This window comes from Pleurodeles waltl, chromosome 3_2, assembly GCF_031143425.1.
Source record: "Pleurodeles waltl isolate 20211129_DDA chromosome 3_2, aPleWal1.hap1.20221129, whole genome shotgun sequence".
In the NCBI taxonomy this organism is placed as follows: Eukaryota; Metazoa; Chordata; class Amphibia; order Caudata; family Salamandridae; genus Pleurodeles; species Pleurodeles waltl.
The window spans coordinates 40,085,989-40,113,409 of NC_090441.1; the positions used below are offsets into that span (position 1 = coordinate 40,085,989).

Consider the following 27,421-nt stretch of genomic DNA (forward strand, 5'->3'; position numbering starts at 1 on the left):
AGGTGTCCAAACCAGTTGCACGGTGCCAACCATGGTTGAAAGGGAGTGGTGGACCAGCGCCCTCTGACTGTGGTTCCAGAGGAACCAAGTGTCTCTTGGGGGGATCTGGGCATTATATGGGGCTGGGAGAGATGATACTCACAGCTTGTTGAGCTGGTGTCAAGTTCTCCATTTCCAGGTTGGTCGGAAATCCACTCGACCGAAAATGCCTCTTCCTCCGCAGCTGACAGTTGAGGGGGGAGTTGTTGTTATTCAGTGTGTTCTTCACCAAAGATATCTGGAGTGTTGTTCATGGTTCTGCGTGACATTTTCAGGCAATGCACTCGACGGTACTGAACAGGCTTCTTCGAGCAGAAAGATTTACAGGCGTTGCAATCCCCTTCTCAGTGCTCGGGCGACAAACACAGGTTGCAGACAAGGTGTAGGTCGGTGCAGGAATACTTCACATGGTAACATGGGCAGTAACTGAAAGGTGTCCGTTCCATCACCAGTCGGGCATTCTCAAAGGGGTGTGATGGAGTCTGCAGTGGGCCTGAAGAGCAAAGCCCTAAGAGGGCCGCGGTTGAAAGGAACCAAAGCAAAGTAAACGAGGTTTGGTATGCAGATGGAAAATGTGATCAAAGAACAATAGACGAAAGGATGGAACATGCAAACTGAATGTGAACTGTGATGGGGTCAACAACGGAGGGAAGACACACACGTGGAAACCCGATGGCCAAATGAAAACAATCTAATAATGGAGTTGATGCCCATGCGCACTGTCACTGAGAGGAGGAGTCACTCAACCTTGTGACTAAAAAGACTTTTGCAAAGAAAAACAACTTGTACTCACCCGGAGTCAACACTAGATAGCAGGAGTATACAAAGCAGTGTATTTACAGTTACACATGCCTCAAACCCACTAATAGTTTTTTGCTTTTGCGGTAGCTGTAGATTATAATGAGGGCTTGATAGCTGATGTTAGTAAATGGTCTAGTAGTCTTTATTACTGTGCATGCAAAAGGCATTATCCACCCCCTGCAACAATGGCAATAGGCAGATTACTAGGACAGCAAGAAGTTATTTTTTAAGGTGAGCCAGCAATAATATATAAACAGTCATTTTGAGGAGCTTCTCAATAAACAGTGAGTGTTTGGTAAGTGCGTTTCTTGAAGATAGGAACAATTTAGATGGCTTTTTGTAATGATGGGAAGGGGGTTATCTGTAAGGCGCGCAAGGACAGAGGAAAGATTTTGTCCTGAAATGTTGTGGTCAGTGACTTCAGGTGGTTTTGCGATTCTCCACAGTGTCACATTTTGTTATTAATATTTTTTTTCTTAAGAATTAGAATATCATTATACACATGTACAACTATCTCTGGGTTGTGGTACTGAGGGTATTATAGTTGGTTTGCCTACACTTGAAAAGAGCTCTGCTTCTGCTGTTTGACTATTTAAAGTAGCTTTAGCTGTAGGTGGCAATGGCCACTGTGAGTCATTTTATTTGAAGAGTGCAAACTATTACCAAGTTCAAAAAGGGTGAATGAGGCTATGTTTTGAGGATGGTTAATTTACTTTGATTAATTTCCTGGATTTATCACTTGTCAATGTGTTTGGTGTTAATTACTTATATTTTAAGGTGCTGGTTTATTTTGAGAGCGTAGTTGTGAAACAACCATTCATCAACATTACATTTCCCTACGGCCGAGATGACAAGGCCAATGAGGACATTAATGAGTGTGTCAAGTTTTTATTTGCTTGTGAGGGCTACTTGATGGTTTGGCTGGCTGGCATGTACATAGAGGAATGGGGGAACGAAATCAACGGCACAATAACTAAAGCTTCATCTATTTGTGTTTGATCATCTAAATGAAATATCCCTTATTGCAGACCTCAGAGCTGAAACCTTGACTGGACACAGGACCTGAACCCGGTAGATATTACTCAAACTTTCCTGCAGAGACCGACCCCATTAAAGAACTTCCTGAATTCTGAGGCGTATGATACACCCTTATTTGGCTTTAGTTCTTCAGACAGTTCAACACTAACTACAATAATGCTCCTTTCTCTCTTAATTCAAGTGTGGGTATATTCTTTATTGTAAAATCCCATGGATACAATTTTAATCCTTTTTTTGTGTTTTACATTTTTCATTTAATCTGCGCATTAATTCTTGTAATAAATGAAACCATGTCAGTCTCTATGCATTTGGGCCTCAGTGTTCCCTTCATCTGAAGACTGCAACCATGCACGTATTCCCAAATTAAAATCAGTTGTGCAATAAAACACAACTAAACCTGAAACTCTTCCCCTGTAAAAACCATCATACATTTATTTCAGATATGTACCTTTTGAAAACATGTGGTTAAGCAAAAGGATACAGTAAATCCCCTTTTTAGGTCCCGCCTGAAACATTTTGTTAGCTTAAAATGGGCTTAAAGCCAACTCATTCCTTACCACTGGTTGGATTTATTATCACTTTTAATTGCTGGCTCTTGTTTGGAGAGATCATGCCAGCTTAATTTCCTCCTCATGGATTTCTCTCTTCCCTGGAGTATGGACCAAATACTGCTTCCTGGCCACCCCCAGAGTCCCTCCACTGAATCTGCTTTCTGTCAGATGCTTTTTTTAAACTTAACTGCAGCACTCCATAAGAGTGCATGCGTTTGCAGGCCACCTTTTTCCCATCCTGCTCTACAATGTTATTGTCTCATTGTTACTGCTCCACTGTTGTTGCTTTCCCTGTTGTCGTTTACCCAGTCGTTGTGTGTTTGGCCACTGTTGCATGCACCCTCCAGTGATGTTGCTTGCACCCTCCCGCCTAGCGCCGCTGTTGCTTTCCTCCTCCCATCCACCTTGTGTCATTATTGTTCGCCCCCCACATCGATTTTGTTGTCTCCACCCTCCACACCCCCATCATTGTTGCTTATCCCCCTACTCTCCCTGCTGTCATTGCTGCCTGCTTCCCTCCTCCCTCTCCTTTTGTTACTGCATGCTCCTTTCTCTTTCATCCTGTCATTGGTTCTTGGCTCCCCGCCAGAAAAGAACTGCAACTATCTGGCCACCGGTGCCTGCATCATAGCCCTTTTTCTAACTTTTAGCCATGCTGCACAGCAGCAACATGCAACATGGCTAGGAAATACTAACAAAGCAAATAGCTCTCATAAGTGAGAGCACCTGCCAATGCTTAACAGGGGAAGTTGGAACAAGCTGAGAAATTGTAGGAAAATAACTCTTTATAACCATATATTGCCATTTGTTTATTCCTTCTTCCCAACCCACTGTGTGCTGCGGCAGAATCGGTGAAGGCATCCTTTCTAATATTTTTAAAAAGAAACAAAAGGTGCTAGCGAATATACAATATAGGCAGAGACAGCAGCACCATTGTTTTCTGTTACAAAGTGTACCTTCAAATGTTAAGTATGTAGAGAAGGAGAGCAGTTTCACATTACATAGAAGCATGGATGATATAAATGTAAGACTCCTAATATAGTGTAGCTAACTCTTGTGCGACAAAGGCACATTTGTCTGTCATACTAAGGCGACTGGCTTAACTCGACCACAAGTCTAGTATCATCTGCAGGCCTCCTTCACCTTGATGTTTGGGTACCTGAAGTCTCCAGAACTTCTCTGATGCCTAGCTGTTTATTATAACCATGGCCAATGAAATTATGTGGCAAACATGACTCACATAATACAGCATGGCTGAATGAATAACGTGTTAAGGAAAGGCAGCATGTGTGTCAAATGGTATTAAAATCAAGCTGTGTAGCATATTTTCTGGCAAGTACCATTTTTTTTACATTTGAACACAGTCAATATTATGAAAATGTATTACAATGCCTTAGAAAATAGAGGTTTCCTAATAAATAGAACTATGTACACTCAGCAGATTCTACACAACATGATATTGTGCAACAAATGATACATTTGCCTTACATGGTAGAACTGTAACACCAGAATCTCCTTGAGTAAAGTAATTTGTATACCACTTTTACAATCTTTTACTGAGCAGAATGCAAATCTATATTTATACGCTTCATTTACTAAAAGGTGTGCTTTTTATTTTCCTTACTCCAGCTATTATTCATAACAAGTCACTAGGAGTTCTGTATTAGGTTTATTCACCATGGGGTGTCTGAAAGCACTCAAGTCCAACAAGAATCATATCTCTCAGAAAGTAGTGTACATTGCACATTTGTTATGTAAGTGTCTCACTTGGCACTTTAAGTTCAATATAGCCATACTTAAAAAAGGGTGAGAAACAGATGTCAGTTCTCTATACCTCCAGGTGCATCTTTAAATACCTTTGCTATGAAAACATCGTCATTTATTGGGAATAAGCAAATTTTAAATACATTTTTTTTGTTTTTTAGATGAATAATTAGTTAACCACTACTAGAAATAGATTTAAACACCTAGCTCCCTGAATATATCTCACTGAATCCATTAATTGCTGATATCAGCGACTTCTGGGTAGAATTCTCGCTAGACACTAAACTTAGAGGCTGCCCATTGCTTACCATGTGTCACTCATTTGCTTGCTTCTTATTGGTTGACTGCCAGCAATTTCCTTTCTCTTTGTGTGTTTGCCACTCCCCTGGAGCATGAAAGCATTAGTTCTGTCCTTCCACTGTTTACTTTATTACGCGCTACTTTTTTCTTTGTATTTAAGCTCTTTACAAGAGTGCATGTTTTTCAGCTGTCTCCCTCATGTACTTCTCCCCCTCCATGTTCCTACCAACTGTTGACGTTCCACTGTCTGCCTGCTTTCTCTCAACATTTCCCTTCTGCTCTCATCTGACTGTTTGCCTCCAGCTCGTCCCTCCAACCCTGTGCTGTTCCGTGTATGTATATCTTGCCCCTCCCTCCCTTTGCTGTCCCCTTGCTTGCCCCCAACTCCTCCCTTCCACCTGTTGTCCCTGTGCTTGTTCCTTCCAGCACTCTGATGTCCATGTTGCCTTCCTAACTCACTCTCTCCCCTTTCACATCACCTCCTGACCAGCCTTCCTTCCCTCCGTAAGGCTTCCAAACTCATTCTCCATGCTGTCACCCATCCTTGTCATCTTGTGTTCAGTCCCCTTCCTGAGCCTTCTGCCCCCCCAAGTATTGCTTTCCACATCTGTCTTTGCTGCCTCCTGCTACCCTCCACGTTGCATCCCACATTGCAATACAAAAAAGCTCCATTATGTGTCCAGATCTGGCCACATCATAGAGCTTCTTTCCCCATGGTGTCCATGCTGCCCTAAAAAACATACCCTCCCAGCAATAAGAAATAAAACATTTATGATACCTGGGTGCAACATAGCTTTTTATTTATTTATTTTTACTTACAGCATGCTGCACAACATGGCTCCAAAACAATGGCAAAGCCAATAGCTCTTGTAGGTAAAACCTACTGGCTTTGCCAAATCGTTTTTTTTTTAATTGGCAACTAAAATCTACCCGGACAGTTGTTGCATTTCAGGGAAAAGGGAACTAATCAATTCCTCCGGCATTACTTTATGGCAGAATGAAAAGGGACAGAAGTGGAGAGAGTTGCCCTGTAAAATACTGTCGTTTTGTACAGTGTGCCCACAAACCAGTCCTAAAAACAAGCCTTTAATTTACAGTATCACTAGCACTACGAGACCACAAACATAAATACAGATATGGTTTCTCAGCAGTTCTTGTGGCTTACTGCAGTTACCAGGCATCCAGGGCAGAGCCAGGATGCTTGTATAAAGAAAAGCCACCTGAAGGTACAAGTTGAGTTGCGAGGCGTGACTGGGCTGCGATGATTCACTGACCTGTTTTTTGCCAGTCCTTTCACCTTTGACAGTGCCCACAGTATTTACAGGTACTGTGCAGTAGAACTGCCATCATAGTGCTGAAGGCTCATAAGCACCAACTCACAACCACAGTAAAATGTACAAGGTATCTGCATAGTCAGTTCTAGGTCTATGCTGTACACTTACACATGCAATTGAGTGATTTGTTATAGCTGTCAATTAGGGACGCCTCCTTGCCCAACCTATGCTCATTTGTCACATGTTTAAAGTTTGGAATCCGCCGAGGCTTCTAGAATTCCACTTTCCCTTGTCCATTTCAGTTTTTCCTTGAACTCTGGATTTTCAATATGATAAAGAAGTTTTGTTTACAACTTAACTAGCCAGCAGGTAGGCCTTCTGACGTACCTGTGGTCATGATTGGTTTGTACATTTAATTCTTGTAATAAATGATGAAACCATTTAAGTCTCTATGCATCTCAACCTCAGTTAGCCTTTCGTCAGGCGATTGCAACCATGCACTTATACTCACACTAAAATGAATTGTGCACAAACTGGACTCTTTTAGCCAAGCACAATGAAAGATTCCCTTAATGTGCAACAGAACAGCCCAGGTGCATAAGCCACAAAATCCTTTTCTTCCCAATATACACTAACTGTGAAACTTAGTGCCCCAGAAGTGGTCACTAATACTCACATGGTGGTTCTTGAGGCTTTTGGGTCACTGGATCTTGAGACATTGGTAGAGAGGAGAGAAAGGGCTGACACAAACCCATCAATAGAAGATGGTTTTCGTAGTTAACAAGGCAAGCCCTTTGCAGGACATCTTAATGGGAAGCATGAGGAGGAAGAGCAGACCCTTTCAAGATAGAGATCTTGACAACAAAAGGGATACATTAATGCCTAAAATGCCAGCCATAACTATGCCTGCCTCAATGAACTCGTCAGAATTAGTTCATGACTCTTCACCGCCTGCAACTCATCTTAATAAATGTGATACTGTATCAATTCATCAATTGTAGTACACCATATAAACAGATCTCATGAGGGCATGGAGGCAGTGATTCAAGATGCACCACAGAGAAGTAAAAGCATAGCAGATGAGAAACAAGATGCAACTTGACAGTTGTTACAGGGTGTGGAGTCTTGGGTCACTATAAAAAATTCAAATAAAGCTAGATAAGTGAAATAATAGCAACAAGTTTTTGTTCTTGCTTAAACAGACAGACTGGGGTAATGTACCCCAAACCAGCATCACACAATGTATTGAGAGGCAAACCGAAACAGAAATTCCATCTACAGTCTTCAAACTCATTCAGAAGTGCATCATTACAGCCTCAGAAACCAGTTGGTTCCATCTGTGTGGTTTGCAAGTCTACAGAGAAAGAAGAAATAAGAAAGAAGCTAAACCCTTGACATGGAGAGAAGGAGGAATGAGGAAAACCATAAGCAGAATAACAATGTCCATAGTATGCTGTGCTGTGTGTGATGATGAACTTGGGTAAAAGAAGGCCTGTATGCACATTATAAGAAATCAGACTTTGCAGAAGATCTGGGACCCAGAGGGGGGCATCCTGGACCTGGAGGGCCACCTTGCCTCCCCAGCTCATGAAGACCTTGTGCGCGACATAACACACACACACAGACTCTGCTGAGGCAAGAACTAACACAAGAGGCACGGGATGCCTGGAAGACCACATGCAGCAGAATCTTCCAATGGGGTGACAAGGCCAGTAAAACCTTGCACTGGCTGTGCACACCTAGGACAGGGCTAGCGGCCATACCATAATTGCAGCTGGGGGATGGGTTGAGGGTGATGGGTCACAGGCCGATGGCTCAGGCTTTCACCAAGTATTATAAGGACCTTTATCGGGCAGATCGGGGGGCCAAGCCCTGATCTCCCCCATTTCGTACACGACCTGCCAATTCCAAGTCTTTCAGCAGAAGATAGAGCCTCCTTAGAGGCGGACATTTCCATTGAAGAATTAAGGGCAGCATTGGCCCAGCTAAACTCTGGGAAAGTGCCTGGATGGAATGGCTTCCCAGCCGAGTACTGGCTTTTGGTATGGCAAAAGGGCGGCTGGCATATGCTGGCAAAGTCCCAAGAGACTTTGGAAAAGGGCAAACTACCCCTAGATCTCTGTGCTGCAGATATTGTAAAACTGCCCAAAGTGGGAACTGCTGTCCAAAATTGTAAAGATTTCAACCTATCTTGCTATTGAATACAGAGGTAAAGGTGGGGGCGAAGGCACTGGCCAAACGCTTAGGAAAGATCACTGACCATAATTTGCAGCACATGCACAATGCTATTGCCCTAAGTAAATCAGTGGACGAACACAGGGCCTTGTTGTCAATTGATTTTAAGAAAGCTTTTGACTCGTGTGACTGGGCATAGGTTCACCCTTCTCAAGCGGATTGGTTGCGGACCCCAGTTTCTCAGCTCTGTGAGACTCTTGTATACCAATCTCAGAGCCAGGGTGCGCACTGGGGGACAGGCTTCAGAATGTTTCCCGGTGGAGAGGGGCACACGTCAGGGTCGCCCCCTATCTGCCTTGCTGTTTGCGGTCGTGATAGAGCCACTGGCCACCTGGATGAGAGTGGCTCCACTGTATAGGGGTTTCCAATAGGAGGATGCGGCGAGTGATAATGAAAATGTCACTTACCCAGTGTACATCTGTTCGTGGCATTAGTCGCTGCAGATTCACATGTTTGGCACAGTCCGCTGCCTGGTGTTGGGCTCGGAGTATTACAAGTTGTTTTTCTTCGAAGAAGTCTTTTTGGTCACGGGACCGAAGGACTCCTCCCTCTTTGGCTCCATTGCGCATGGGCGTCGACTCCATCTTAGATTGTTTTCCCCGCAGAGGGTGAGGATGGAGTTGTTTGGTATAAATAGTGCCCATGCAATGGAGTGAATATGTATGTATGATAAGAGTTTCTAATAATTATTTACAAATGTTCAGATGTTTAAGGTTCATGATCTACTTCTAAACGGCTACAGGCTTCCCGGGGAGGTGGGAGGGTACATGTGAATCTGCAGCGACTAATGCCACGAACAGATGTACACTGGGTAAGTGACATTTTCAGTTCGATGGCATATGTTGCTGCAGATACACATGTTTGGCATAGACTATAAAGCAGTTACCTCCCCTAAAAGCGGTGGTTTAGCCTGTAGGAGTTGAAGTAGTTTGGAATAATGTTCTTAGTACAGCTTGGCCCACTGTAGCTTGTTGTGCATTTAGTACGTCTACACAGTAGTGTTTAGTAAACGTATGAGGCGTAGACCAGGTTGCAGCCTTACATATTTCGCTCATAGGAATGTTTCCTAGAAAGGCCATTGTAGCACCTTTCTTTCTGGTTGAGTGTGCCTCTGGTGTAATAGGCAATTCTCTTTTGGCTTTAAGATAGCATGTTTGAATGCATCTGACTATCCATCTAGCAATGCCTTGTTTAGAGATTGGATTTCCTATGTGTGGTTTTTGAAAAGCTATGAACAGTTGTTTTGTTTTCCTGATTAGCTTTGTTCTGTCAATGTAATACATTAGTGCTCTTTTGATGTCTAATGTATGTAGTGCCCTTTCAGCCACAGAATTTGGTTGTGGGAAGAACACTGGCAATTCTACCGTTTGATTTAAATGGAATGGTGAGATTACTTTTGGCAGAAATTTTGGATTTGTTCTTAGAACTATTTTATTGTTGTGTATTTGAATAAATGGTTCTTGTATGGTAAATGCCTGTATTTCACTTACTCTTCTGAGGGATGTGATTGCAATGAGAAATGCGACCTTCCAGGTTAGATATTGCATTTCACAGGAATGCATGGGTTCGAAAGGGGGACCCATGAGTCTTGTTAAGACGATGTTAAGGTTCCATGAAGGAACTGGTGGTGTTCTTGGTGGTATAATTCTTTTTAGCCCTTCCATGAATGCTTTAATAACTGGTATTCTAAATAGAGACGATGAATGAGTAGTTTGTAGGTAAGCAGATATAGCTGCGAGGTGTATTTTTATAGATGAAAAAGCGAGATTTGCTTTTTGCAAATGTAGTAAGTATCCTACTATGTCTTTAGTAGAGGCATGTACTGGTTGTATTTGATTGGCATGGCAGTAGTAAACAAATCTTTTCCACTTAGATGCATAGCAGTGTCTAGTGGAAGGTTTTCTAGCTTGTTTTATGACCTCCATGCATTCTTGTGTGAGGTCCAAGTGTCCGAATTCTAGGATTTCAGGAGCCAAATTGCCAGATTCAATGATGCTGGGTTTGGATGTCTGATCTGTTGTTTGTGTTGTGTTAACAGATCTGGCCTGTTGGGTAGTTTGACATGCGGTACTAGTGAAAGGTCTAGTAGAGTTGTATACCAAGGTTGTCTTGCCCATGTGGGTGCTATCAGTATGAGTTTGAGTTGGTTTTGACTCAACTTGTTTACTAGATATGGAAGGAGAGGGAGAGGGGGAAAAGCGTACGCAAATATCCCTGACCAATTCATCCATAGAGCATTGCCTTGTGATTCGCGGTGTGGGTACCTGGATGCGAAGTTTTGGCATTTTGAGTTTTCTCTTGTTGCGAACAAATCTATCTGGGGTGTTCCCCAAATTTGAAAGTACTTGTTCAGAACTTGGGGGTGAATTTCCCATTCGTGGACTTGTTGGTGGTCTCGCGAAAGGTTGTCTGCTAGTTGGTTTTGTATTCCTGGAATAAATTGTGCTATTAGGCGAATGTTGTTGTGAATCGCCCACTGCCAAATTTTTTGTGTTAGGAGGCACAATTGTGTTGAGTGTGTTCCTCCTTGTTTGTTTAGATAATACATTGTTGTCATGTTGTCTGTTTTGACAAGAATGTATTTGTGTGTTATTATGGGTTGGAAGGCTTTTAACGCTAGAAATACTGCCAACAGTTCTAGGTAATTGATATGAAGTTTTGTTTCGTGTATATCCCATTGTCCTTGAATGCTGTGGTGATTGAGGTGTGCTCCCCACCCTGTCATGGAAGCATCTGTTGTTATAACGTATTGAGGCACTGGGTCCTGAAACGTCCGCCCTTTGTTTAAATTTTTGCTGTTCCACCATAGAAGCGAGAGGTATGTTTGGCGGTCTACCAACACCAGATTTTGAAGTTGACCCTGTGCCTGTGACCATTGTGATGCTAGACACTGTTGTAAGGGTCGCATGTGTAGTCTTGCGTTTGGGACAATGGCTATGCATGATGACATCATGCCTAGAAGTTTTAGCGCAAATTTTGCTTGTATCTTTTGGTTTGGAAACATAGCACTTATTAGCTTGTGGAATGCCTGCACTCTTTGTGGACTTGGAGTGGCAATTCCTTTTGATGTGTTGATGGTTGCTCCTAGATATTGTTGTGTTTGACACGGTTCTAGGTGTGATTTTGTGTAGTTGATGGAAAACCCCAGTTTGTGAAGGGTTTGTATGACAAAGGTGGTGTCGTTTGCGCATTTTTTTACTGTGTTGGTTTTGATTAGCCAGTCGTCTAGGTAAGGGAACACATGTATCTGTTGTCTCCTGATGTGTGCTGCTACTACTGCTAGACATTTTGTGAACACTCTTGGTGCAGTTGTTAGTCCGAATGGCAACACCTTGAATTGGTAATGTATTCCTTTGAATACGAACCGTAGGTACTTTCTGTGAGAAGGGTGTATTGGTATATGAAAGTACGCATCCTTTAGGTCTAATGTGGTCATGTAATCTTGCTGTTTGAGCAGTGGAATGATGTCTTGTAGTGTGACCATGTGAAAATGGTCCGATATGATGTAGGTATTTAGTGTCCTGAGATCTAATATTGGTCTCAATGTTTCGTCTCTTTTTGGGATTAGAAAGTACAGGGAGTAAACTCCTGTGTTTTTTTGTTGTACTGGTACTAATTCTATTGCATCCTTTTGCAGTAGTGCTTGAACTTCTAGTCCTAAAAGTTCTAAATGATGTTGTGACATTTTGCGTGTTTTTGGGGGGGATGTTTGGTGGGAAGTTGTGGAATTCTATGCAATAGCCATGTTGGATTATTGCTAATACCCAATTGTCTGTTGTAATCTGTTGCCAAGATTGGTAGAATTGGCTTAGTCTTCCCCCCACTGGTGTTGAGTGAAGGGGTTGCGTGACTTGAAAGTCACTGTTTAGGTGGAGGTGTTTTTGGAGTCTGGAATCTTCCCCTACTCCTTGGGAATTGACCCCCCCGATATCCCCTGAAACCACCCCTTTGGAAGGAACCCTGATATGGTGTGGTTCTTGATTGTTGGCTGGTGGTGTCTGTGGGTTGGCCACGAAACCCCCCTCTAAATGGAGTTTTTCTGAAAGAGCCTCTGCTCTGCGGGGAGTAGAGTGCGCCCATGGCTTTGGCCGTGTCTGTGTCCTTTTTAAGTTTTTCAATGGCTGTATCCACTTCCGAGCCAAACAGTTGTTTCTCGTTGAAGGGCATATTAAGGACAGCCTGCTGGATTTCAGGTTTGAAGCCTGAAGTGCGTAGCCAAGCGTGTCTCCTTATGGTGACAGCAGTGTTGACTGTTCTTGCTGCAGTATCGGCTGCGTCTAGTGAAGAGCGGATTTGATTGTTTGAGATCGTTTGTCCCTCTTCCACTATTTGCTGCGCCCTTTTTTGGTATTCCTGGGGAAGATGGTCTACGAGAAGTTGCATCTCGTCCCAGTGTGCGCGGTCATATCTGGCCAGCAGCGCTTGTGAATTTGCGATGCGCCACGGGTTGGCTGCCTGTGACGCCACTCTTTTCCCTGCCGCGTCAAATTTTCGGCTTTCTTTGTCCGGAGGTGGGGCGTCGCCAGATGTATGTGAATTTGCTCTTTTGCGAGCTGCCCCTACTACCACAGAGTCGGGTGGTAACTGCGAAGTAATAAACACTGGGTCTGTGGGTGGTGGTTTGTATTTCTTATCCACCCTTGGGGTGATGGCTCTTGATTTTACGGGCTCCTCAAAAATTTGTTTCGCGTGCCGTAACATCCCTGGTAGCATTGGGAGACATTGATATTGGCTATGTGTAGCCGAGAGGGTGTTAAATAAGAAATCATCCTCTATAGGATCGGAATGCAGTTGGACATTGTGGAAGTCTGCAGCCCTAGCCACCAGTTGCGAGTATGAGGTACTGTCCTCTGGCGGTGACGGCTTTGTGGGGTATGACTCGGGATCATTGTCCGGCACTGGGGTGTCATACAGGTCCCAGGCGTCTTGATCCTGATCGTCATGACTTATGGTAGTTTGCGCTGGTGAGTGCATTTGTGGCGGTGTTTGTGCCGGCGATGCCTGTGGAGGAGAGGGCGGAGGCGTGACTTTTTTAACCACTTTGGCTTGTGGTTGTGTGTCATCCTTTGGAAGTCCGATCCTTCTTTTCCTCATGATTGGGGGAAGGGTTGATATCTTCCCTGTATCTTGCTGGATGCACAGTCTCTTTTGTGTGTAGTCCGATTCTACACTTTGGAGCTCTTGTCCAAATTTGTGCATTTGGCCACTTAGTCCTTGTTCCTCTGAGTAGGATGAAGGTGTGGTATTTTTCGGCGCCGAGAGAGAATCTTTTTTGGGTTTCGGCACCGACAGAATTTTTGTTCCTTTCGGCATGGATTCTCGGTGCCGATGTTTTTCGGTGCTGGTATCTTGTTTTTGTCTCTCGGAGCCGCTTTCTCGGCTCCGAGGTTGCTCCATGGCGGTCCCTCGACCGGAGTCGGGTGTCTTCGATATGGGCGTGCCCTTTTTCGGCCCCTTCGACGGGTCGCCTGATTTATGGGTCGAGCCATGGCCTGTTGGCAGTGGCGTCCCCTGGGCTTTCGGTTTGTCGATGGATTTACTTTTCGACGTCTTACTCACAGTTTGTTGCTGTTGTTCGACGTCGGAGTCTCCGGATTCTGATTCCGGAACCGAGAATGTTTCCTCTTCGTCGTCGAAACGTTGTTTTGTCGACGTGGACGCCATTTGGTGACGCCTGGCTCTTCGGTCCCGGAGTGTTTTTCTGGACCGGAAGGCTCGACAGGCTTCACAGGTATCCTCCTTGTGCTCGGGGGACAAGCACAAGTTACAGACCAAGTGCTGATCTGTATAAGGATACTTACTGTGACATTTTGGGCAGAAACGAAACGGGGTCCGTTCCATCGGCTTCGATGTCGCACGCGGTCGGGCCGACCAGGCCCCGATGGGGGATCGAAACTGCCCCAAAGTCTTCCGATGATCGGTGTCGATGTACCTAACTATCCCGATACCGAACGGAACAATACCGACGCTTTCTTCCGAGATTCTGACTAACTTTCCGAACCGAAACACGGAGCGAAAAGGAATACGTCCGAACCCGACAGCGGAAAAAAACAATCTAAGATGGAGTCGACGCCCATGCGCAATGGAGCCAAAGAGGGAGGAGTCCTTCGGTCCCGTGACCAAAAAGACTTCTTCGAAGAAAAACAACTTGTAATACTCCGAGCCCAACACCAGGCAGCGGACTGTGCCAAACATGTGTATCTGCAGCAACATATGCCATCGAACAATATGGTTATATGCCGTCGAAGTACTCCTGTACTTGGGAGAACCTGAGGTATCTTGACTGAGGACACTGCAAATCCTAGAGATATTTGGCAAGTACTCAGAACTCCGGATTTATGGCTGTATTATTGGGAAGCAAATTTCACAGCAACGATTCGTGGTTCGGGGGTTCACAGACCCAGCTCACAAGGGAATGATCATAGGAATATGAGGGGGTTAAACGGGGTGAATCCTCAGTGGGGGAATTGCCCCTGGCAACTCCAGTGGTGCTGGAGATGTGGGAAGAGGCAAAAAAGGCTACAGGTTGGGAAAATAGATTGACCTTATGAACACCACTATGGCAAGGGAACTGTCTCCCGCGGTTTGTGGCTCTGCAGGGTTTCGCTGTTTGGGACCTTGTGGGGATCTCAAACCTAGGGGACATACTGGACAACGTAGCATTTAAATCCTTCCAAGATCTACAGAGGTAATTTGCACTTCACTGCACTATTTTTTTGTTTTTATAGATACCTACAGCTTCGACATGCACCGACACCCGCGCTTAGGGCGCTCCCGGAGATCTTGCCTCTGGAAGCTAAGCTCCTATTGACAAACATGACAGGACATAACTATCACTGACATATAAAATGCTCCTCAGGAACATGCCCGATCCTACGGAGATGGTACGTAGGGCCTGGGAGACGGACTTAGGAAACCTGGATGACAATGACTGGAGGGAGGCACCCAAAGAGTCAGCAATAGCATGACAATTCAGGCACAATCAATTAAAAATACTTCATCACACTTATTATACCAGGGCCCAACTACACCTCACGGGCTTCTTGATCAACAGCGCTTGTCTGCGTTGGTGGGATACACCAGGAACTTTGACACATACGTTCTGGCACTGCTCTGCTCTCGCCTGTTTCTGGGAGGGCATCCTTGGACAGCTGGAGGAGTTATAGGCTGAAAAATTCCAAGGGATCCCAAATTGATCCTTCTACACATCACTAACTGGCTTGGAGGCACACAATATCAAAAAACATTCTTGTTGTCAGGTCTGGTGCTCGCAAGGAGGGATACTGCAAAGGCATGGAACGAGGTACATGCTCCCTCGATCGAGGGGTGGACCCGAGGTATGGATTTCTGCATGGGTATGGAAAGACCCATTTATGTAAGGAGAGGGAGCCTAAAAAAGCATCATAAAATATGGACTGGTTGGGTGGAGGCACAAAGGATCCTCCTGGAACTAATTCCAGATAAACCATGGCCATCCAACACTTAAGGTGGGGTTTAAATGGACATCAAAGGAGTGGAGAGGTGGTACTTATCTAGTGGCAGAAGACTTCAGTTCTGCATATGTTGCCTATACCTTTGCCTGTTTCTGAGATACACCATGTACTGATACTGATAGCCAATGCTGCTATGTTTATTGCAGCTTGCTCTGACTGTGAAGGGCCTGGGAGCCCCGATGTAACAGAAGAAGAAAAGTTAATAAAAGTTTATATATATATATTTTAAAAAAAAGAAATCTGCATTTGAACAGGGTGAACCAAGAAAGAGTTCTATGTTAACAAATGCTCAAAAAACCTCTGGTCAAGAGCCCAAAGATGCCGTTAAAAAAGTATTTGCATGGCTTCAACACAAGATTGGACAGGATGCAATTAGGCCCGAAGACATCAAATATATTCAAAGGACCAACACAGAAGGACGGCGTACTCCAGAGCTTCTTGGATTATAATATTGTGAGCTAAATGGAGAGCATGCTCCCCCAGTTTCTAGCATGGTACACAAATCTGACTAAATGACCCTCTTAAAAATCATTCTAGATACATACTAGGTGACTGTAAAGCGGATGTGCTCAAAAGCATTGCATGGATTCCCATTAGTAGTCGGAGGACTACTATTACCCACGGATCAAAGGTTGACACCAGTACCATGGACTCAAGGATTAAAAAGCTGTATCTTTCAATCTGTTCCTTCAATCAGCTCTGCCATGGTTAGATGGGAAAGAAGAAGGGAACAAAGTAGACCTGTGAACATTAAGACTAAAGCTTGAAAAGCTCCAACAATTACTTTTTAAGTACCTACAAGGTAATGTTTGATCTGCCACCCACATTTTCAACCTAAGCACTACCTCCACTGAAAAACGCATGCGCTCCCATAACAGAGCTTGACATGCAGAATTAAATCATCATAATGATGCATTAATACATTTGGAACTCCAAAGGCTGAGCTTTCCTTTAGGTTTTAAGCCCCTTTTATTCTCTTTTACATTACTTTCCCCATACCCTCTTTTTTTTCCTCACCATTTATAATTTATGTATTAGTATGCATAGATCTAAACTCACTGAATACAAATAAAGCTACCTCTTCCAGGGTGCTCGGTGGTTATCCCCTCTTCCGGTGGACTTTACCAAATGCTCCGTCCTTGGCCCTCTACTGCTAAACTATGATTATGGTTTCAATATCAGCAACATTCCTGATGACAAGTGAGACACCTTTGTTCGTAACTATCAACAAATAAGGCTGTGATGAATATGAAACTGACACCTTCAATGACAAGGAAAGGTGTGCTGTTATACGGTTGATTGTTGAAAAGAAGCACTGTTAACGATGGGACAAGTCTCAAGCATAGGGGAGAAAGACAGGTCAGAAATAAAGCCAGAATATCCAGTAATGCTATCTACTGCTTTGGACAGAGTAACTTTGGCAAGGATGGGAACAAATGCAGTCTCTTCTGTGTTGCTCCACCACAAGACTCCCAAACGTTTTTTTCTTCAGTTAATTTAATCTGATTATTCTCTAAAGCCAGTAGTCTTGACAATCATTCATTTGTTGTGTTTTCCTTTTTGCAACATTAGTACCTTCATTATCTACTCTAGACTTTGTTATTTTCCAAGAGCCCAAAAAATAAAATATAAAAAACCTCTGAAAAATGAACAAAGAATGCCACATTCAAAATATCCACTAAACATGCGTAATGACGTTTCCATAGAGAAATATACAAAAATACAAGTAATTCTCTTAAAGTAGACTCTGTTTACCTGCAGCACTTACATTTTACAAGAATTTCTCTGGCCAGATGCTGGTTAGTGGATTCGCTAGATTTAAGTTGCAGGTAGCACCATGAAAGAAGGCTTCCTTGCACTGCCCAGAATAAGGAAAATATAACTGAAGCAGATTCCTTTTGAGCAACATTTGTCATCATCATCTTACACTGTAGACCAAATGGAAGAAATACAAAATTATCATCCTCTGAGATGTTAGAAATTAAAGCTAAGCACTTAAAAGTCATACAACTAATAAGAAACAGAACTACAGCAAGCGTGGGATAGGAATACAGAACTAAAAGTGATCTTGTAAACCTAACTATCTTAAAGGACAGCATGACCTCTGAACCTAGTGTTTTCAAAGGATGTGCAATCTAGTATTCTTTGCTCTCAATAACATTGTATATATTGTTTTTAATTACGTAATGTCATATACTGTGATAACAGCAGTTATGGGAGGGTTGAGACCCTGGAATATCAAAAGTGACACCCTGCAGACCAAAAACAACAAAGAGAGGATGAAATGCTTGAATTAATGTCAGCCACTGGTGACAACTTAGGATGCACGGTTGCTTGTGTTGTAGTTGACAGTTCGGGCTAAACTGTTCTTATTTGAGAAGGACCAAGACTGATTTGTATATGGCTGGGTCTAATCTAAGGAGTATAGTGTGTGAAATTAAGATAGACTGGGGTGCGGCCCGAGCAAATGCAAGTAGCTGAGATCAATTCAAGATTCCATCCATCTCTCTGTTGCATACTTCAAATCGAGGCATCACCCAAGTTAATGGTTTTTACTTAAGTGCCTAAATAATTATTTTGTAATGTATAAATGGTGGATTAAAGCATGTTTAGTTATCAGCCACATGATAAGGTTAATTCCATTATATGCAAAGGGGACTACTTTGATATCATGTACCCAGGCAAAGTAAACATATACTTTAATGTGACTTTAGAGCGGAATCTTGTATGCTGCTTGTGGCACGCTGCAATAATGCAGCGAAAGACCCTATTCCCAAAAGGATCTACCTCACGATAGTCCTGTGAATACACCTCCAAAACGGAGCCATGTAAGCTTTTCAACTTAAAGTCAATTTATGTACAAAATATGAAGCTTCGGGAACTGTTTTACATATTTATCCATAAATTCTCTACTTATACATATCTCACATTGCTGTTCCAACAACGGGGTAGAAAGGGTCACTTTTAATGGACTCCATTGAAAATGACAGCAAAACTTACTTTACCAGATAATTTAACAATCCGGAGCATTTTGGTGTCACCAATATTACCTAGTGTGTGTAGGTAACACTATGCCTCAGCGGGGCTCAAAAATAATTCCTCTGTTTTAAGTCCCAAAGAAAGGGAATCATAGTTCCATATTTCCTAACTCTGAGGTACAGTATAATTAATTCAGTTCTAGTTGTCTTACTTGCAACTACATTTTACCCAATGCTGTCGTACTGTTTTGGACTTCAGTGTGCAGTAAAGCGCATACACAACTGCAAGAATGCAAACCTATCACCCACTTATCTTATCACAAAGTCAGTCGCTGATTCAAGTGCAGATCTATTGTAAAAATAAATAGATATTCAATACAATTAATTATATGTTTTTCTTGTGGTTCTAAGAAAATGGATCTTAAAATGTAACTTCGAACAACAATTTTGTTTTTTAAATTTACATTGCCTTTACTTCACTTTTACAAGTAAAACAATACTACAGTTGGCTCCTGAAATATACAGATAGTTGATTACATCATGTGTGAGAGGAGTTAGAGCTAAACCATTATATTGGTTTGGAATTCTGAAAAAAACCTAAGAAGTCCTACTGTAGGAAAGTTAGATATCCATAAATACTCAAGTGTAATATGTACATATTGCCACATGAGGACAGGTAGCACATGAATAGATTTGCTCATTTAAACATTTTCTATTTTCCTCCAGAGCAAGAGAACCCCATTCCATCCCAGGTACCCTTGATTGCCATTCCCCTAATACTCAAAAGAACATTAGGGAAAAACACGTATAATCGAAAGTGAAATATTGTTTTATATGACACAAGGGTAGCCGGGGAAGAGGGAAACTGCACCCATTGTAGACATTGTGCAGGCTAGACTTTGAAGCCTGTAAAACTGTTTAAAACATGGATAGATAAAGTATGAGATACATGGAAATTCAATAGGCTGTGAAATTCAATGAGCTAATTCAATAAGACTAACATTTATAACAGAAACAAGAAAAAATATACGGATGGTCACTGCAATCAACATATTAAAATGGATCAGAGGTTGTAAATTGTACATATATGATTGTTATGACTTGCTTATTTAGTTTAAAAAAAAATATTATAAGATTCTCAAAATGGTACTAAGTTTTGGTGAGCAGTTGGGAATCATTTTGTGCCCTTTTCCCTAATTACCCAACTCTATCTGCTAAATGCAACAGTATCAAACAAGTATTCACATGATTATTGTGTGCACAGTGGGTATTATGAAGAAATCGACTTGATTGGGAAACGTGAAAAGATCTTACCTCTTTGGTTGCCACCAACAGTAATGTTTCCATGACAGACAGAACTTTGCCAATGCTGAAATCCCCAGATGTACTCTTCTCAGGCAATAGTAAAAGCCCACCGGGATCCTGATCACTGAAAAACATGCAATGAATTGCAATGATACAAAAAGTAAACTGTAAGAGAACACTCCCTTGAAAAACAAGGTACCACCAAGTGACAAATTCTGTGCTCTGCATAGAATGTAGCCATCAAAGTTCCAGGTTTTCAGGATATCCAAATATAATGCATCTTATGAAAAACAGCACCACTCAGCAGGTACACTGCAAGAGTAAGTGCACATTACTGAATGTAGTGAAACTTTAACTGGCCTTGGAGCTGTCTCTTCCAGACTCACTTGATGAGTGAAACACACCGGAATATACGGCCAAAGCAAATGTTATGCTTTAAAAGCCAGACATGCTCTAATGCCTCTGTCTTTTTAGATCAGTCTACACCAACAGGGACAGAGGGAAATGGCAGGTGGATTCCTCTGGATGAAGGGTGAACTCCGTCATGGGACACAAAAAGCCAATTATGACTTCAAAACAATTGCTTTTAAACAGCCAACTCAAAACCCTTTCCAAAGTCCTTTAACTATTCAAAACACTGAGGAAGTTTACCAATCTTGTAGCTGGGGATATGAAAACCTACTAAAATTACCTTTCTATGAAATCATGCAGCCTACCTTCACACACTGTCCTTCACTTTCTGGCACCCATCCCAGTGCACAGCAATCCACAAGCATTGAAATACCAAAACACATGTTTAAGGAACAGAAACTGATGAGACTCCATTTGCCACAGAAATTGTAACAAATGAACTTCAAAACCATGTTGATGAAATTTAAACTCTTTGGGTATATGCAGACTGGTTTTGAATATGTTAAGACTCTTTTTTTTCTCAATACCCCATATGTCCTTTCCTGACAAACGTATACCTGTGATCAGGAAAGGAACGGTGTGTGAGAAGCTATGACCACACTGGTTGCTCCCCGTTTACATTAACCCATCCCTTTTTGAGCCACATTTTTTGAATCACTAGAATGTCAATGCATGACCCTAATTAAGGAAACAGTCATGATGTTTTAATCTTTTTAGGATTTTGTTACTCTCTGATCTTACAAGACAGATATACAACTGTTGTACTTGTAATAACGTTTTATATTTTTAATAGGAGCTTTAAATTACATAGAACTTACTAAAATTAACTCTATATAGAACAACCACAAATTACTAAGCATCTTCGAACCTCCCTCTAAATTATGAAATATTGCAGGTTCTCCATCCACAGGCAGCACTGATGGAATTGCCTGCATCCAGGAATTTGCAACATAACCAATCACCTTGTCTACAAACAAAATGAATACAAACACTCCTAAGACTTCCTTACCAGCTATCTAACTTTCTTAGGGTGTTCCTTATTCCCAAACAGAAACAGGCAACTAGAATTGGGATGGATTCCTTCCAAACATCTCATTCAATAAATTAACATCTGGGTAGCATTCAACCCTATGACAACCACATGCCTTCCTATCACACCAACAACACATGCTGCAAGACTGCTTCCTCCAAACACCTCTGCATTTGATTCCAGTCATCCACTGAATAATAAATTTCACTTCCTTCCCCCTGCTTTTACTTTGTAACAGTCATCCATTAATTATCAGTGAAAAACATTAATCCAGATTCTTCTACTTAATCTTGTCAAATAATTTATCAACACTTAATCCCAGTTTATACATTGACATGTTCTATCATCAATCGCTTTAGTTCACAGCACAGGTGTAATTCACTCTGATCTGTGCAACCAAACTTCACAAATCACACACCTTCTCATTCTCCACTTAAATCTGTCACTTCTTTTGAAGTTACTGAAGCTCGTGGCACACATTCTTCTGCTAAGGCTAACTTAACTCTTTGGTGCTTCTTCCTCCCTATTCCCTGCTCCTTCACTCCTCATGCAATGTTATTCTGATAGTCTTTTACTTTTTAGTAAGATTAACGCAAACAACGCAGTCATAAATCCTGTGTTTTTCCACAGATCCACTCGGAAATACATTTTCATTCCAATTTCAACTTCATCATCAACAGTTAATAGGCCCTCCCTCTCTAAAATAATCACATTCAGGACCCATATTACCCATCCCTCAAATTAAAATAATCACACTGGCTTGTATATCAATTCCATGACAAACGGTGTGGCCTAATATAACTTGGATACATATATATAATTAAATGAACTGTTTATATTCATATTCTCATCAATAATATAACATTACATTTGCAGGCAAACGGGTCTAAACATACCTGAAATAAGTGCACAGAGATTGGTAGGTGAGGTGTACAGACAGTGGTTGTTCTTGCTCAGTGATGCGTTTCTACAATTAAAAATACAGTTAGAATAGAGAGAACATGTTGAAGTTATTCAAATGCTAATACAGTGGTAATTAAATTCCAATTTAATTTCCAATTGTGTGCTTTTGAAATGTTTATGGAAATATAAAATGTTTTGCTTCCTACTCCTCTGCTTCCAACTAGTTTAAAATAGTTGAGTACTTTATGTTGAAATTCTCAGGCACGCTGCAAAGGTTTTTACAAAAGCAGACACAATTCAGGCACACAAATATGAACCGCCTTTTGGCTGCTGTAACAGGTAACCTACACTATGTAAGGCAGTAACAGAGAAGTGACGCAAGCCATCATAAACACATTTTTTAAAAACTTTTCTCCCAAACAAGTGAAACTTCAACTTCTATTGATCATCACTTTAACAATAACTCGGATTTAGTTTGACTCCGCTTTATTCATGGATTTAGACACACACTGCCTTGCCAACAAGATTTAACTGCAAGTGAAGTGTTAACTGCAGGCATCTGGTGTTCCATTCTTAGTCCAATTAATTAGGTAACCATGTTTCCTCATCATTAGTGCTGATGAATTGGATGACGTCCACATAGAAACAAGGCATGGTGGCATTTTTTTTGGATCTCTCTATTCTTCTTAACTCCACTAATGTTTCTAACTGGCAAACAGACTGTACACCTTAGGTGTCCATACCAGATATCACTGGTGAAAAATCTAATTTCTTCACAAAAGAAATGGGGGATGTTTCAGTAGCAATGACTTTATACTCCTTGAACAGACAGCGGGTAATAACTCATATTTGTCAGTAAGCACCATTAACAGTATGCTTTGAACCAAGTCTGTGCAGAAATAAAGAACAAGTTACTTACCTTAAGTAGCGCCTTGTCGGATGGAAACTAAATTTAACAGCAAATTCCTCACCTTGTGAATTTCTACAGGTGCCAGACTGGGTCCAGAAACTTTCTAGAGCAATTCCCTAGGTAGGCAAGTAGGTGGCGCTGTGCAGCTCTGCGTCTAACCCGTCTCCCTTTGGATGCAACATTGGGTCACTATATGTGTGTCATCTATGTGCGCTGACGTCAGTTTCTTTCTGATCTCGAAACACACCTTTGGACACTGAGCCAACAGAAATCAGAAACCTACTGTGCAGACCTGTGAGTTGGCATCTTATTAATGGACCGTATGAGTCCATTCCAAAGAACGGGGAGAACAGCAGGCCAGTGAGATATCTGTGGTTAGAGTCTTTACCAGCAAAGGATTTAATGAAGGTAAGTAACTTGTCCTTTGGATAGAAACTTCTAATTGCAGATTATTCACCTTGGGAAGAGATATCAAAGTAGTATCTCTCTCAGTAATGGATCTGCAGAATGTCTTAAACCAGGAAAGCCTGCAGGATATGTTGGGCGCAGTGCCTCCTGCCAGCCCTGGCTGTCCAGGCAGTAGTGCTCTGTTAGCATATGGAGGGATGGCTATATAGCAGCATAGCAAATGTCCGGAATTGTCACACTGCACCTGAGCGCAGTGGTGGCAGTCTTTGCTCTGGTGGAATGAGAGCCCAAGCCTTGTTGGGGCTGCTTCTTGGCCAGCCCGTGGCAGATCATAATACATTACAAAATCCATTGAGAGATGGTTCTTATCTGCATAGCCTTGCCCTTTTTGGCTCCAGAGGAACTGACAAAAAGTTGGTTGTCCCATCAGTGGTCCCTGTTAAGATGTATATAAAAGCTAAGGGCTCTCTTAGGGTCCAGGAGCCATTGTTCCTCGTTGAAAGGGTCAGGTGGAGCATAGAAAACTGGCAAGGTAATTAACTGTCCTAAGTGAAAGGGCATGCCTACTTTTGGCAGGAATGCTGCTTTTGTAAGAAGAATCAGTTTGTCTAGGAAGAATGAAAGTGTGGCTGCTGTATAGACAAAGCCTGAAGTTCACTCACTAGCCTGGCAGATGTTATTGCGATGAGGAATGCTGATTTGGTCAGTAGATAGAGTTGAGAGCTGTGCATTGGTTCAAAGGCAAACACATCAGGTAAGTGAAAACCAAATTAAGGTTCCATTGTGGCATCACAAACTGTGTTGGCAGGAACATGTGAATCAGCCTCTTTAATAAACGCATCACAGGTGATTTAAAAAAGAAAAAAAAGAAGGCTATTATGGTAAACGTAGGATGGACGAAAGGGCCGAACAACAACCTTTAACTGTTGCCACAGCAAAGCCTTGCTGGACTCATGAGAGACAAAACAAGAGAACATGAGACAGCTTTGCATTCAAAGGTTGGATCTTATGGAGAAACAACAAACTTCTCCCAGCATCCAACATAACCAGCTCTGGCTGCCAAGAAGACACCAACCACTTTGGGAGGAAGATGGAAAGTCAGTCATTCTCACAGTTCAATCTCCACACATGGAGATGTAGGTTGTGCAGGCTCAGCTGCAGGACCCCACCCTGTTACTGTGACAGGAGGTCCTCCCAAAGGGGCAGCAGGAACAGGGTTCAAATCCTTAAGGCCAAATATTCAGGTATTACACTCTCCTAGCTAGTTCAGTGTTTCTAGGATGACTTTGGCCTGACATTTCTTGATCTTTTTCAGTACTCTGCGAAGGAGACATGGGGGCAGAGAGGCATTCAAGTTTCCCAAGTTCCAGTTCAGGTGAAAGACGTCTTCAAGACAGAACAGACCTCGGAACTCCAGCGCGTAAATGTATTGACACTGGCCATTCTCTACAATGGTAAACTGATCAAGCTAGGGTTTTTGGCACTAGAGGAAGATGTCTTAACCTCCATTCGTGATCTTCTATGCACTGTTGGCTGAGTTTGTTCATCCTGGAATCTAAAGATCCTGCCAGGTGTTGGGTGACCAGGGAGATGCCCTAAGCATTCAGCCAGAGACATAGAGCCTCCTGGCACAGGAACCATGACTACATGCTGCCCTGTTTGTTGCAATACCACATGGCAGTCGTTTTTTTTTTCTGTGAGCACCTGTACTTATTCCCCTTTGATGGTCGGGACAAAATGCTTTCAGTGCCAAGGGCATCACTCCAGCATGTTGACATGGAGAGTTTCTGGTTGAGACCAGAGTCCCCTGATCCCCACAGATCCTTGAAGACCTCCCCAACTGAGCACCAATGCATCTGTCACAACTGTTAGCTCTGCTTTGGGTAGTAAGAGGGGTCTCTTGCCAATTCAACTATGGTCAAGCAGCCACAACTACAGGTCTTGCAAAGTCTCCTTCATCACATGGATGGACACCGACTGGTCTCTTTCGTCCTGGGCCCACTCAGACTTCAGATCCCCCTGAAGATTCTGTATGTGCCACTGGACATGGTCCATCAGCAGGATGTAGTTGGCCAAGAGGCCGAAAGGCTCAGAACCACTCTCACTGTGATCCAGGTCAGGGATGGAAACATCCGAATCATAGCTCAAATGTCCTGGACTACTTGAGGAGAAGGAAAGGCTTGGAAAAGCATCTTTCCCAGATGGCTGCGATGAAGGGGGGACACTGTCAAGGAGTCAGATGGGACTTTTTCACGTAGATGGAGACCAAAGATGTCAAAAGGTCAGCCATTGTCTAGAAGTAGCCTACGGCTGCTTGAATCAAGCTTACCTTCAGCAGCCAGTGACTGTGATATGGGAAGACTGTTCTTCCCGAACTCCATAGGTGAGCTCAGCCCCACCTTCACCTTTGTGAACATCCAAGGAGCACTGGTAAGGCCACAGGGGAGCACGGAGAATTGAGTATGCTCTTGGCATACCTGAAACCACAGGTAAAATCTGTTTGATTGCAAGATGGGAATGTGTAAGTAGGTATCCTGGAAATTCAATACCATCATCATATCTCCTAGGTCCTGTGAGACAGAACTTTGGCCAGAGTGAACATTTTGAGGGCAAAGATCTCCATTCTTTTTCAGCACCAGGAAATATCGGGAATAACAGCCAGACCTGATCTTTGGTGCTGGCACTCTCTCTATTGTTCCACTGGCCCAGAGAGCCTGAACTTCTCCAGACAGTATGGACAAGTGGTCCTCCAGGAGGTGTTGTGGTGCTGGAGGTAGGTCCGGAGAAGTAGTACAGTGAGGAGAGGGAGTAACAATGTTCAATGATTTGGAGCACCTATTGGTTGGATGTGATTCTCCTCCACCTGGGAAGGTAAAAGGTGATACATCCTACCATCCGGCGACTGTAAGCTACAGAGGACAAATTAAAGCAGGTTTTGCTCCAGCTGTAGGAGCGGAGGTGCTGGAGTTTGTGTACAGCCTTGCCCCATGGGAGCCTGGAAGCTGTTGGCCAGATCCAAAGCTTCTACCCTGGAAATACTGGGAGGTCTGTAGTTGCTGAGATCTATATTGGCATTGCCTCTGCTGGAATCCCCTTCCGAAGACTCAAAAGGGGTGAAAATGCTGGGGTATGTGCCAAAACTACAAGGTTAGGCCTAGAGAGCAAGCAGGAAGTTTGCCCTCTATGAATCTTTCTAAAGCAGAGTCTATCTACCCTCCAAATAGCTTAGAGCCATCAAAAGGCATGTCGATCCAGTACTATTGAACATTGTTAGAGTAGCCCGAGGAGAAGATCCGGGCATGAGCGGAAGCCCCACGCTAGTCCCAATTTTCCTACCCTGATAGTCATTTGTGTCCAGGCCACAACAAATGGAATAATTTGCTGCATCTCGGCTATCCATGATGATGTGCTGTAGAGTTGGACGGTTGTCACCTGGGACAGCTGGCAAGATATTCGCCACTCTGTCCCACAAACGCATGCGAGTACCTGCCCAGGAGGCAAAATGTATTGACAGGCGTAAGTGCAAGGCTGGCAGAAGAAAACATCAGTTTGGTAAATGTCTCCACTCGCTTTGATTCCTTGTCAGATGGTGATGTTGGGAAGGCATTTAGGTTGATGTGACTCATGGGTGCCTCCACCACCAAGCTGTCTGGAATAGGTAGGATGCTGGAGAATAAAATTTGGATCTCTAGGAGTGTGCCTTGCTACTTGCCTATTAACTGGTGGAAAAGATCCTAGCTTTGTCCAGGTGCCCCTCAGGAAATCCGCAGGAGCTTCATTAAAGGGCAGAATAGGTTCTTGATTTGTTTGGCTTGGGCTAAGCACCTTTGTCAGGACATTTGTTGTCATCTTTGCAGTACGCAGGGTGAGGGCCTACACTTGTGCCACTCTCCCTATGACTGCTGTGAAGGAGGCAGACTTCTCTATCACCATAGATGAGTTTTGAAGAGGAAAAACCAATACCTGGTGACGCGTCTAGCC

General features: G+C 42.9%; 1 protein-coding gene across 2 annotated transcripts in view; it reads right to left on the bottom strand.

Moving 5' to 3' along the window:
- The window catches only part of ZZEF1 (zinc finger ZZ-type and EF-hand domain containing 1), a 1,404,152-nt gene that overhangs the window by 999,074 nt on the left and 377,657 nt on the right, over positions 1-27,421 (bottom strand). For both annotated transcript variants that reach the window (XM_069226690.1, XM_069226689.1), the window contains exons 17-19: positions 22,116-22,186; positions 19,788-19,902; positions 17,264-17,423 (exon numbers count right to left, since the gene is read on the bottom strand). In XM_069226690.1, the coding sequence (XP_069082791.1) occupies positions 17,264-17,423; positions 19,788-19,902; positions 22,116-22,186 (346 nt within the window). The remainder of the gene's footprint in view (positions 1-17,263; positions 17,424-19,787; positions 19,903-22,115; positions 22,187-27,421) is intronic.